Source organism: Ceratina calcarata, unplaced genomic scaffold (genome assembly GCF_001652005.2).
Source record: "Ceratina calcarata isolate Rehan_Ccalc_2016 unplaced genomic scaffold, ASM165200v1 scaffold551.2, whole genome shotgun sequence".
NCBI lineage: Eukaryota > Metazoa > Arthropoda > Insecta > Hymenoptera > Apidae > Ceratina > Ceratina calcarata.
In genome coordinates this window covers 952,642-965,738 of record NW_017176693.1, presented here as the reverse complement: position 1 = coordinate 965,738, position 13,097 = coordinate 952,642, and the positions used below count along the sequence as shown (strand labels likewise).

Genomic DNA, 13,097 nt, shown 5'->3' with positions numbered 1-13,097 from the left:
ACTCATACTCATACTCATACTCATACCGCACACGCATACTGGGATGGAATGGGAAAAGGGGTGCCTCGACCGGCCTAATGCCGATCGAGTGACTCGAGGAGCGTCGGGGCTCTGTACTTATACCCTCTCGGGGATCGACGGTTTGGGCAAAATGACGTCTGCGCAAAATGATTGGCCGATTCTTAGGAGGTTCGGCTCCTGATTTGCATATTCGTTTACTCCCGCATTTATTGATAATCGGGCAGGATTTTTTGGGTCATTCCAAAGCGAATGATCAATTGACCACTGACTTTAAATACTCACCTCCCTAGGATTGGTCATCTGGTCAAGGATCGCGAAATAAAAATTCTAAGATTCGTGTCTATTAATTTACTAATCAGAATTTGACCATTGGCATTAATCGTCCATAGTTACTCGGGTGATTTTAAAGTATGTGACCACTGACTTATAGTAGCCACACCCAGGCTTGGTCATTTGGTCATTCGGTCAATGATCGTAAAATAGAAACGAATCGAAAAATCTCAATTGTCAAACGAGGTACAGCGAAGAATATCAGAAAACGATTGAATTCATACGGGGGAACGCGTCGCGTTTTCGTTACCTGTCGGTATAATTACTCGTCGCTTTGACGTGAATTTTACAAAACGTGCACGCTGATTATTATAAACGTCGATCATAGCCGTGTTAATTATATCTGTAACAAACGCTCGAGCAGGAACGCGAAATATTTACTCCGCAACGATGAACGAGACGGGAATTTTTTATCAGTCGCCGGGCTTAATCAACAGTCGCCAATAAACGAATGACGCGTACGAAATTGGCAATTCGCGAAGCGGAAATGCTTCCCGTGGTGCTGTAATTCTTTGTCCGGCATACGTTCTGTTTTCAACGCGTGAACGTCCTGTTCTCTTTAAACCGTGACTAAAGGTATTCCGATACTATGTGCGAACCTGTCCTCTGGCGAATACACGAACGTTATTAAAATGCATATCATACTCGTTTAACTGCTTGCATATTATGTCAATCGAACAATTTATGATTTATCATACAGTCGTCACGATTCCCTTATTTTGCTCGCAGGTTCGCGAACGATCGATCTCTGCGCGACGAAATATTGCGGAGTCGGCAAGGAATGCGAACTATCGACGAACAACACGACCGCTCTCTGCGTATGCATACGAAAATGCCCGCGGAGGCATCGACCGGTCTGCGCGAGCAACGGCAAGATCTACGCGAATCATTGCGAGCTGCACAAAGCTGCCTGCCATCAGGGATTGTCCTTGACCAGGAGCAGGCTCATGCGATGCTTGCACCAGGGTAGGGAATCGTTTAAGAGACCGCAGATTTTAGGGATTCATAGAACGACTGAATATGATACGTAAAAATATTTACCATGCAAATGAATTAAATCCACGGTCTACCAACGTAATTAATAGACTGCGAATTTCATGCGTTCATAGAAAAATGATACGTACAGAGATTAAAAAATATTCGACACTCGAGATATCGAAAGTGAAATGCAAATTGTGATTGTTAAAATAGTTTATTTTGCATAAAGATTCGCAGTATAGTAATTAAACTCGAGCCGTGTTTTAATCCATCGGAGTTTCTTCAGACATCGAGAACGCGCACATCCGAAGAACTCTGCACGTGAACAGAACAGCGTCTAGGATGAGCAAACTCGTCTCTTATCCGAAATCCCGGAACCGAAAGAAGGACGGGTTGAGAGATAACTTGATACCGGAGAAGAACGATTCCTACTCGAAGGAGTGCTCGAGTCAGGAGTACGAAATAATGAAGGTAGGACGATGTTGAACCGAAACAGTTTCTCTCAACAGTTCGACTTTAATTCGATCTGTTAAACTCGTTTCTCGATCAGGATAATCTGCTGCTGTACAACCACGCGAGATTGATGTCCCAGGACAACCACAACAAGGATTACCTCGTCACTATAATGTTTTCTCATTATGACAGGAATAATAATGGTAATCTTGAACGCGAGGAATTGGAACAGGTAGAAGTTTTTATACGACAGATCGCGGATGATCGCCAGGCTGCGGGTTTTACGCGTTTATAGAACAATCGTATCTGCAGAAAATATAACAAACACTCGTCGTGTATAATAAACATTGAAAGACGAATTCGTGTTACGGTATTTTAAATAATAAAATTATTGTCTATCTAAAAAAAATGCATTTATTAAACGAGTTGTTCCGCGTGAAAATCCGCAGTCTGATAATCGCACGTTATTTATATCGATATGCGTTGCTCGAAAGTTTGCGGAGAACGAGGATTTGGAAGAGTTGTGCAGGGGATGCAATCTGGGACACATGATCAGTTACGACGACACGGACGGCGATGGGAAATTAAACGTGAATGAATTTTACATGGCGTTCAGTAAACTCTACAGTGAGTATTTGAACCGCGCGACGGGAGGACTGGGAGTTGAAAAAATGTTCGTTCATGCACGCCGGAGATACTTAATGAAGCGTATTCCCGACGCTCGCGTCTTTTCAACCGGTACTGTCGTTCGTAGGTGTCTCGGTGGTGTCCCTCGACAAATCCCTCGAGGTGAACCATATTTCCGCGCGAGTGGGCGATAACGTGGAAATTAAGTGCGACGTCACGGGCACACCGCCGCCTCCGCTGGTATGGCAACGTAACGAGGCCAATTTGGAGACTTTAAACGAGCCCGAGGTTCGGAACCGTGGATCGATGGATTATCTGACGGAACCGCGGATTAACGAATCTCTTTTCAGATTCGAGTATTCAACGACGGCAGTCTGTACCTGACGAAAGTCCAGCTGATACACGCTGGGAATTACACTTGCCACGCGGTCAGGAATCAAGACGTCGTTCAGACCCACGTGCTCACCGTTCACAGTGAGCATTCCTCATCACTTGTTTCTGCAATGCTTGCTTTTAACATTATTTAAATAAAAAAGAATGTTTAATATACCACGTTTTTGAATCGGACTAAATAGTATAAAAAATAATTATAAGGTACCTGTAAGTTTGAAAACGAAAAACGTGGGGCGCATGCAATGGATAATTGATGCATAAATAGTACGCCCCGCGTTTCACGTTTTAAAACTTATAACTTCGAAATCAATTGCAAAACCGAACAGACAGACAAGAAAGTGAGCTAATAAAAACGTAATAAAATGTCTCTGTCCACAGCTATACCTGAGGTAAAAGTGACGCCGCGATTCCAAGCGAAACGATTGAAGGAAGAGGCGATTATACGGTGTCACGTCGCTGGTGAGCCTCTGCCGACGGTTCAGTGGTTGAAGAACGACAAACCCCTGAGCCACGAACTACCGGACAAGTACGACCTCGTCGGGAACGGTACTAAGCTGATCATCAGGAACGTTGATTACGCCGACACCGGGGCCTACATGTGTCAGGCCAGCAGCGTCGGCGGTGTCACCCGGGACATCAGCAGCTTAGTGGTCCAAGAGCAACCGACCCCGAGTACGAGACGTAAAAACTAAATTTAATCATTTCGAGAGTAGCTTGGTTTTATTGATCGTGTTGATAAAACTATTACGATTGGACGATCTAGCGGCCGAGAACGAGGAGAGGAGGTTCTTCTCTTTTCACGAATGGGGCATTTTAGTGTACGAACCCTCTGCTTGCCGGCCGCGGCACGAAATCCGCTCTACGGACGTTATACCCGGTACCCAGGTGACGTTCGTTAAAATTGTTTCGCCGATAGCCGCGGGTAATTCATTTCTCGTTTTCTGACCTAATTTCACGATTCAGGAATACGTGTGCGGGGTGGCGGGCGTTCCTTGCTCGTGGGGACGCGCGATCAACGTGGCGAATCGATACGTATACGTCACTCAACCGGACAAAGACCGGGTGCTGGTGATCAGCGAGATACAGATGGTCATAGTCGACGTGAGTGAAACTTTTCGTATCGGATCGATCGATCAAACGTGAAACTACGGCCTCGGATTTTTCATCAGGTCGTGCCGACGGACAGAAACCCGGTTCAACTGTGGTACGTGGCATCTCTGGATCAAGTATGGATATTGAACTGGCGAAACGAGGAAGACATCGACGTGAAGACGGTACAAGTGATCGAAGACGCGTCTCAGAAGAAGAAGCACAGGGCCATCCGGCCGGAACCGATCGATGCTCAATTCGACATCATTCAAAACATCTACATTCCCGAACCGCAAGTGAGTCATTTTCATAAATCGTTAAGCTGATGTGACGTCTGAGCCCTGGAAAGCCTGGAAACAGTCAATCACTATTTGTACTGATTCTTCTTTCAAATTTCTGTAGGATATCGATGGTACCTTCAAATACGGTTACGTGAGCCACAGGAACCAACGTAACATGTACAAGCTCGATCTGAAGAACATGAAATATACACGGAGCGCTGATTTAAGCTCTTATAATTGCGTGCCGGTGAACGTTCAGTTCTCGGTTCTATGTGAGTAATTCTTCTCGACTGATTTATCGGTCTCGACAGCTGTCGCCATAAATCCGCGACTGTCCGTTGCTTTTCAGACGGGTTCGTAGTGATCGAGTGCCAGGAACCGCTTACCAATCAGCCGACGGGACAATTGCTGCTGGATTATTTGACCGACACCGTTCTCGCTCACAAAGCGAACCTTTTAGGGAAACCGACCATTTCGCCCGATTCTCGACACCTCGTCACTTTGGACAAGAAGGACACGGGCGTCACTTTAGTCGTGCAGGAAATATTACGTAATTAGAGCTCTCCTTTTCCGAGACCGACGCTGCGATCGATCTGTGATTCACGGTCTACAATCTTTTCCTTCTAGCCGATGGTTTGAAATTCGCGTTCGACGTGAAAACGACTTTGAACATCAGCGATATCGCGCTCTATCCATCGCAAACGACGCACGGCTACGATATATACGCATCGTCGATCGACAAAGAGAACATTCTGTTCCTCGATCTCTCCACTGGTAAAATAATCATTTTTCAGACGTCGACGGGAATTCCGATGGGAATTCTAATACTATGCGTTTTATTATAGGCAAAGTGGAGATGATAACAGGAGTGGGCAAAGCGACACCACCCAATCTGACCAAGTGGGGAAACCCGAACAGACCAATTGTACAGAGTGGCATGTTTGGCAAATACATGGTCAGCCCGTCTAACGATGCGCTGTTCGTCTTGAACGGGGAGACCCGGACGATAAATTGCGAGATCGGCGGCCTAGTACATCCCGGAGCGGTGGTATGGTTCACAGTGTCTTTGAATTGAGCAATCGAAACGGTAACAACGATGCGAAGTGCGTCTAGATTAAAAGTACCCGTGAACTGCGTGGAACAAGTATCATGTACATCTCACCGTTTGAAAGGGTAGAGGAACCGTAGTCCTTCTTTTATATTAGTGAAAAGTACGAACGAAGTTTCGAGAAATATATTCTAACACCGACATTACGTACCATTACCCGTGGTTATCGTTGAAGTATTTCAAATGTTTTCGGGACACCGCTCTTCGATAAGTATTAACAGCGTATTTTTGACACCGTCGTGCGAATAAAACCGTTTTTGATCGTTAAAATGCGAACATTTATCGTGAAACATTTATCAATAAGATTTTTAATGTACATACCAAAGATCGTCTTTTACATACATATTTAACGTACCTAATCGTTATCCTATCGGTGGCCTTAGTTCTCCTCAATTTTGCATATCTCCATCTTTGTACTTATATATATATATATTTCTCTCTTTCAAATAAATTTTCCATGGCTATAAAGATACTCACTTGGAGATAGTGATTAGAACGTTCATCGTTTCCCGATGAGAGCCGTGAATCATTAAAATTGAAATATCACGAGAACTCGAGTACGTACGTAGTTGAACAATTCAAAACATTGACTTCTTCCTTTATTTCCAACAATATATTTAAATTTCTTTTTAATGTCGAGAGTCAATGACATATTATAGCCGAAAGTTCGTCAACTTGTATATGCTAGCTAATTGTTAATTAGAAAACGGAGGGACAGCCACGAAGTTACGTGTGTGCTGAGCAGAACATAAAATATAATACAATTGTAATCACTTTTAGCCGACAAAAGTCCTCTTGTTTTGACGGAAGATATTGAGACAGTTTGTTTTCACGACAATTTCCACGGTGAACTTATACGGCGAAGGTATCTATGATACAATAATAGGCCCACGTGTAGCACGCTAACAACAGATATGAAGATTATGTATTATAACGCGTGCGTGTGTTTCGTGTACGCCTGTGGATACGAGCGCGACGTAACGAGTAAAATGAACGTCTTGTAATAAAATTACAACAGAACTAATTTAATAAATAATCTGCAAATACAACGTTTCGCATTGGTACACAATGTAGATGCAGATCAGAAAACATCGTTTAGCAGTCTTGTATCGATTCGAGTAAAAAGGAAACAATGCATAGATTACGCTCCGTTATCAACGATCGTAACTCTTAAGTGTCTTCTAGTCGTAACGCTCGCCATTATTCACTAATAAATTACGTCTGTTCAAAACCTCGAATTCTACGTTTAATCACCTACTGTACAAACTCGACGTACGTTTACACGCTATCTGGTATAAATACGCGTATTAGTCCAAATTACCGAGTAACCGCGCGCGCACTTGTTGTTGCTTCTGCTATCGTGTTAATGCCAATCTGAGAATTACAAAACCGATTCTCCGATCGTGTTACGTGTAACAACCCCCCTCCCTCCCACCCCGTCCATTAAATTCACTTTACATAGATAGCTAATTATATGCAGTACTGTCTACACCATTTGTAAAGATGTTCACCAGGAATCCGGCGAAGAGTATAGCGAAACACGTTGGACAACGTGAGGAAAGAAAGGAGATGCGGAGGCAAATCGCTAGGAAAAATAGATAACGACATTTGTGAACAGTTCTCCGTCCGATTCGACTCGGTCCGATCGATCCGTCGAGGCGGCCTCTCGCAGACTCGTGCTCATCCCTTGATTCTTCTACTCCCTTCGTTACTCTTCCCATCTCACTGACACCACTTTGCCAGTTCGCACGTTCCAGCACTGGTTATATATTGCACGATTTTAAGTTGGTCCCTTGCCGACTGTAGAAAAGTATATAAGCGTTGCTAAAATCTTCCTCCTGAGGTTTCTGTCTGCTCGTCATCTCGTCATTGTAATAGTACCACACATCAGTGCGAGGGTTCTTCGCGTACGCTGTATAATGCCCGGCCGAGACTCCTTCAATACGTAAGAAAACTGCGTGAAACGAAAGCGCGCAAGTGGAGTGAGAAAGTACGAACCTCCGAAATGACAGACGCAAGCGTACAGATCGTATAAGTGTTGACCCACGCTCAAACCGACCAACGGGAATGTGACTTTATCGTCCAATTTCATACTGGTGCACTCGTAAAATACGAACCTTAAGAGAAAATCATTGAGTAGACAGATGTACAATTTTCTTATCATATCGGTAGCTGTGCAATTCAGAAGAAATAGACGTACCGTTTCAAGTATACTATAAGGAACTTGGGGTATCTATGAACTGTAAGGGTTTTCGTGGCACACCGGTTTCGTTCACATTTCGGACAAAACCAAGGGTTGTGTTCGTCTAGCGTTTCGCTAAACAATTCATATGAATTTCAATTAAACGACATACCGAGAATAATCTTCGGAACAGAAGCAGAATTTCAATTCTACCTTTGACTAAATGCTTGGAGACAGTCGTATAAGGACAAAGGATGATGAGGCCTCTGTTTGCTGACGCTGACGTGATCAACTGGAGACGCGATCTTAGGAACTTGTTCCGTGTAACGCACAGCCAGGGTATCGTCGTTGTACAAGACCACCATACCGGTTTCGGGTACGCTGCATCCCGTGCAATGTTTAGTATAAATGCAGCGGGAACAATGGTGACCCTATAGAAGAAGATCCAACGTTCATTAACTCATACCTTTACAAAGGAACAATAGGCGACCGTATACGAACCTGTCCGGTAACAAAATGAAGCGTGTAACTTCCCTCCTGCGGCACGTTCCTGTTTACAACGTCGTACAAGTCTTCAGCGTTCACTCGCGAAGGTAATCTTACTAAATGTGGATAACCGAACAATTTTGTCCCCTTCCGATTATTCGACGTTTCGTTGGTCGTGTCGTGACGTAGAACCAACGGTACGTTCAAGATCCTGACCGCGGGCCTCGGTCGGCCCGTTTGATCTATTTTAACGAACGACGACGCGGTCATATACGTTGAACACATCGGACACATTTGCGGTTCCGTTTGATTCTTGAAGTAATTCTGTTAAATTTAGAGTAAAGAATAATTTACGCAGTACGAAATATTTTTCTTCTTTCAATGTCGCGTATTATCGTCGTTTTATAATTTAATAAAGTACCCTCAGTATACGGCAGCCTCAGATTAGTCTGAATTGAGTTCCAGAAAATCAGTTTTCCGGCTTGCGGATTGTACTCAAATAGCGAATCATACGGGTTTCCATCTTTCCGTTACCGTACGCCTCTACTTCGAACGAAGTTTCCCAGGCTGATTGGCAACGGAAAGCTGTTTCTGGTTCCCGCACGTACCCTTACGGTACCGTCCTTCTAGAACGTTAGTCGATTTAATCTCAGACCTTCCCGGGGTGAGACCATGGTAACCATGTACCTCGTTTGTACACCCCTTCCGCTAGATTGAAGCTGCCGTTTTCATCATTGGGTCATCGTATCAGTTACGATTACACGAATAAATACTTCGATCGATTTGAAAATTTACTTTCGATGATATTTTAAAAACGTCTCACCTCGATGCACGTATCGCACATAACGAAATTGCAGCTGTTTCCACTGTGCCTCTTTAAATCCCCGTCCAATTCCTCGAGACAAATCATACACGGAATCTCCTCACCGGTAACCGTACACTTTTGGTCGGAATCAACTTCCATTATGCGATCTCCGCCACCGTCTGGCACAGAAGTGTACGCGTCCGGAGGTTCCGTGAGCTCGAACGCGTATATAGAACGACTCGTATCGTTGATGTATCTCAAAAGTGTGTTGTCATCCTTGAATGTAAAATCTCGATGTAAAAACAGATAGAGAGAATTTCGTCTAGCGCAATAAGCTACAGCCAGCGAAATATATAATTCTCGACGCCTACGGTGCAAGGATGAAATGGAAAAGAAACAGTAGCCATGAGCCAATACCAACAGAATTCATATAAAAAGGTGAAGAGTAATTCTGAATCTGTAGTATGGAATGTAGCCTCGTAACTAAGCTTTGCGCTACGAGAGTGTTCTTCCACAACGTTTAATCTTGGAGGACAGTATCGACGATTACCGAGACTTCTCGATGAGCCGCCTTCTTCACCCTCCATGCTCGTGTTTCAAACGAATTAAGACCCACACACCGTTTTTTTCGTGATATAATTAAACTGGACTTACTGAACTTAGTGCTATCGTACAATCAAGTTTTTTATATTTACCAGAATTTTTGATATATGGTTTGACAGAACTTCGGCAAGTGCAATATTCACTACTGCAATATTTTCTTTGCCAAGCGTTTTCAGTAGCTCTTCTTTTAATTTGCCAATCCGCGACTGCTTGTTCAATGAAACAACGCATCTGACAGGTTGATCGCCGTTCGCAGGGACATACGTAACGTTCAATTGCCTTTCCATCGCGTGAGGTAGCGGAACAGATAAATACATAAAAGGTTCGTACGTTACAGATATGTGATTACATACTGCACAAACGACCTGCAAAGGAAACAAAACGTTAGACTGTATAGGTCTCGCATTTGCAAATGTACCAATTGTTGTTTGACCATCGTTATGTATCAGCAGAATGAGACGTGCTTTCAGTGCTTCTTAAAGCAAACAGGGATAGCTGCTGAATTTTAATATGGGAGACTTGTTACGGTAAAGACCAGCCAATCAAGTTAATTACCCCAACGTACAGTCTCCTCGGTTAAAAGCATTGTACGCGACGATCGACTTACTTTGCTTTTAAACTGTCCTTGAAAGGTATCGACGATGATACTTCGGTTTGATCTCAAATGTTTCGCCCAATGCTTGTCTGCCTCGATCTCGTCTTGCGTTTCTATAACGCCATTCCCGTAACTTTGCGGAACTCGTGTACACTGAGTACTGATGGTTCCTTGTCCGTCGCGTTTATGATTCTTTTCTTGGTCGTCGAGTCTCATTCGTTTCACGTTGCATTTCTCTAAACCGTTGTCGTACTCTATGTCGGAACCGCTCGATGCGTAATCCACGCCGCAATTGACTTTTTCAACATTGACTTCTTTTATTCTTTTCACGCTGATACTTTTATTGTCGAAATCATGATTCTCCATTAAGTTCGAATTGTCCAAAGGCATTCTACGAATGTTCTCCTTCGGAAACTTTTGGGAATCGTAATGAATCTCGTTGTTACATTCTTGCTGCGTTACCAAGAAATTCGCATTGCTTGTCTTTGCCTCCTTATGAATGTCGTAAAGACCATGGTACTTTGGAACGTTTTTAGAAAGTTCGATCAGTGTCTCCAGCCTTAGGGAAGATGTAACTTCGTTTTTCTTTCCGTCGACCTGATTGTGAATGAACGTATTCGACTTCGCTTCGACGGTCTCGTCCGAATCGAGCGTCCCTTCGTCATCGTCGCCATCGTTCAAGGGTGAGCCTCGTGGCGAATTCGCAATACTATCTAGTTCCCCTATTGGAGAACCGAGATCTACAGAGAATTTAAACGATTTACAGAAAATTCTATATTTATTATGCAAACGGATAGTAAATGTTCTGACCTCTCGGTGAGCCTGCCATCGTAATGTTAGGACTGTTCGGGCATTCTGGCGATGGTAGACATTCGTACATTTCCAACAAATCTGGTTTACAATTGGAATTGCTAGTGGCAGTGATCGGGGACACGCTTTTCCCGTTCGAATTCTCAATCGAATTAATCGAGTTGGCAGTGGTTGTAGACGATGGAGTTTGACAATTTTTCGTGGACTTAGCCGTGTTCATTTGCTCGTGCAAGGAATCCAGCAGGAGTGCAAGAAACTCTTGACAATCGTGCTGTTAATTATCATTACCCTCCCTGAGTATTCAAGTCGTTCTCTTAACAATTATGTTATCAACTGGACTAGCCTAAATATTTACCTGTCTGTAATCTTTAAATTGCGAATGATATGCGCCTAAAGTCTGTTTAAACTCGGTAGGCCTGAGAACGCTATATTTGCCAGACCACATTTTCCCAAGCAGCACGCTGAAGTGTGCCATCAGCGAGCCGGAGGGAGGCAGTTTCTCCCCCCGTTGCTGTAAATCCAGAAAATGTCGCAAGACGGGCGGTGTCGCGGTCAAGCATTGCAATCCAGCAGCCATGAAACAAGTGTTACCGAGATTACGGAGGCCGCATACCCCGGCACGTAAAACTACATCTTCTGTAACGCACGTGAGAAAAGTTTCAGCTATCGATCGCTATCGTTTTCGCCCGAATGAAGATGTATCGAAATTTATGTTTACCCATTGGCGAATCATCTTGGGAATCTCCACCTTCGGAGAACAAATTGTTCAGAGCCGGAGTGCCAGGAGGTAAGAACGGGCCGTACTCTATACCCGTCCCGCTATCGCTAATAGGATCCGCACCAACATCCGCGAAATCGTTTAAACCGGGCGGTGGTGGTAGTGGAATAGCATAATCTGACGTGGAACCATTCGCTTCGGTCCTGTAATTATATTCGAATAACAATCTGACTCACTGGATTCGATCAGTGAATTATTAGTATAAACGAGATCGGTCGGTACCATGTATCCTCTATGCCCATATTAACCTCCGATGAAAGCAATTTATCTTCCTGAAGGGTCAAGGTGTGATCTAAAGACGAAGTTAATGGGCTAAGACCAGTGGAATCTAACACCTCTGATATCTCTGCAACTTCGGGCAGATAAAAAATTTCAGATGATCCAATCATTGAAATATTTTCTACTTCAGAGACATCCACCTTATTGTCCATTCAGATAATAAAATATCAAGTATTACCTATAATTATGACAAAGAAGAGAGGAATGTATACGTCTTAAAATACATTATCTATTTTGTTTTGATATGACTTTAACTCTTATTATAATATTAAATGTAAGATGTTTGAGAACATAAAGTCTTTAAAGACATACAATTATAGTGCATTAAGAAAAACTGTATATTTATTAGAAATGCATTTGTTGCTTTACTCCCTCCACAAAATTAAATATCCAACGTAGTATCTAAGCGTATGTCCTTTACCACACGATTTGTCAGTGACTAAATGAAAATGATGTGCAGTTGTGTAACTGTGATCTCGAACAACAATTTGGCAAATTGTTGTACGAGTATTCAAATTATGTGAAATCATCAAATGGTACTTAAATCATTCTAACCTAAGATGATTGAGAATAAGTACCGCGAATTTTTTGGCGTCGTATTCTTACAAGGCGGTGAACTCCTCGAGGAACAATTATTATCAGTAACTGGATTTTTCTATTTTTCAGAAGTAAGATTATATTATATTGGCTAGCACATTGATCAATATGGAAGAAACTGAATTCTGTAGTCTATAAAAGTGCAACTAAACCTTGCCCGTTCAAATTGTAATCATCCTGCAACGTCGTAACAGCACAGATTTCATATAAGCATTCACTTATAGAGACACAATGGAACATTTCTTGTAGATACATGCAAAGAGATGAAAACAATATTGACTTACTCTGCAGAAAATCTACTTCCTTCTCCGTGAAACACCAATACCGCCATAGCAGTAAACGGCATGGTCAATGGTATACGTTATACAAAAGAAAGATTCGCCTACGACGCTTCGAAGGAAGTCGCCGTCTTGTGTCCACTTCCTGCCCACTAGGGAAGTTGCATTTTGCCAGGTAATCTTTAATTTGCAATCCGCAAAAGGAATATGTAATAATTTAAATAATGCAATCTTTTCTTCGACTTCTAAGGGATTATAATTTCCAGTACACGAATCTCAAATTCAAAATCGTTCAGTTGCCCTTATACACGCAATTTAAATTTTCGATCCTCTCGATCCTCTGAGTCTGAGCCTGTCTCTTATCTTATTGTCAATCCTTTACATTATTCCCAATAATATTTAGT

The 13,097-nt window shown here is 42.9% G+C and overlaps 2 protein-coding genes across 8 annotated transcripts in view; one reads left to right on the top strand and one right to left on the bottom strand.

Annotated features, from left to right (window-relative positions):
- Fstl5 (follistatin-like 5) overlaps positions 1–6,511 on the top strand; it is a 45,485-nt gene extending 38,974 nt beyond the window's left edge. For both annotated transcript variants that reach the window (XM_018031250.2, XM_018031251.2), the window contains 14 exons: positions 1,081–1,317; positions 1,616–1,800; positions 1,880–2,014; positions 2,277–2,409; positions 2,537–2,697; positions 2,760–2,883; positions 3,181–3,474; positions 3,566–3,687; positions 3,766–3,903; positions 3,972–4,187; positions 4,294–4,444; positions 4,522–4,722; positions 4,800–4,946; positions 5,018–6,511. In XM_018031250.2, the coding sequence (XP_017886739.1) occupies positions 1,081–1,317; positions 1,616–1,800; positions 1,880–2,014; positions 2,277–2,409; positions 2,537–2,697; positions 2,760–2,883; positions 3,181–3,474; positions 3,566–3,687; positions 3,766–3,903; positions 3,972–4,187; positions 4,294–4,444; positions 4,522–4,722; positions 4,800–4,946; positions 5,018–5,247 (2,474 nt within the window). In that variant the 3' untranslated portion in view covers positions 5,248–6,511. The remainder of the gene's footprint in view (positions 1–1,080; positions 1,318–1,615; positions 1,801–1,879; positions 2,015–2,276; positions 2,410–2,536; positions 2,698–2,759; positions 2,884–3,180; positions 3,475–3,565; positions 3,688–3,765; positions 3,904–3,971; positions 4,188–4,293; positions 4,445–4,521; positions 4,723–4,799; positions 4,947–5,017) is intronic.
- Positions 5,872–12,791, bottom strand: LOC108628976 (ubiquitin carboxyl-terminal hydrolase 10). Of its 6 annotated transcripts, none has more exons than XM_018031246.2 (14): positions 12,700–12,791; positions 12,374–12,592; positions 11,762–11,996; positions 11,480–11,682; positions 11,117–11,397; positions 10,762–11,032; positions 9,964–10,691; positions 9,449–9,721; positions 8,772–9,029; positions 7,964–8,272; positions 7,676–7,893; positions 7,481–7,597; positions 7,279–7,397; positions 5,872–7,216 (listed from the first exon to the last, which is right to left on the bottom strand). In XM_018031246.2, the coding sequence occupies exons 3-14, from the start codon at positions 11,968–11,970 to the stop codon at positions 7,044–7,046; spliced, it is 3,159 nt and encodes a 1,052-aa protein (XP_017886735.1). In that variant the 5' UTR covers positions 11,971–11,996; positions 12,374–12,592; positions 12,700–12,791; the 3' UTR covers positions 5,872–7,043. The 6 variants fall into 6 exon arrangements, with proteins under 6 accessions (XP_017886735.1, XP_017886734.1, XP_017886737.1 ...); XM_018031245.2 differs by having other exon boundaries at positions 12,397–12,592; XM_018031248.2 differs by lacking the exon at positions 12,374–12,592 and having other exon boundaries at positions 12,700–12,764.
- Positions 12,792–13,097: the final 306 nt, after the last annotated feature.

Excerpts from the sequence above, each read along its gene's own strand:
- LOC108628976 (XM_018031246.2), bottom strand. The coding sequence starts at position 11,970 with ATGGACAATAAGGTGGATGTCTCTGAAGTAGAAAATATTTCAATGATT. Across the intron at positions 11,398-11,479 it reads CCAAGATGATTCGCCAATGG|AAGATGTAGTTTTACGTGCC; the intron begins GTAAACATAAAT and ends CGTGCGTTACAG. Across the intron at positions 11,033-11,116 it reads AATTTAAAGATTACAGACAG|CACGATTGTCAAGAGTTTCT; the intron begins GTAAATATTTAG and ends GATAATTAACAG.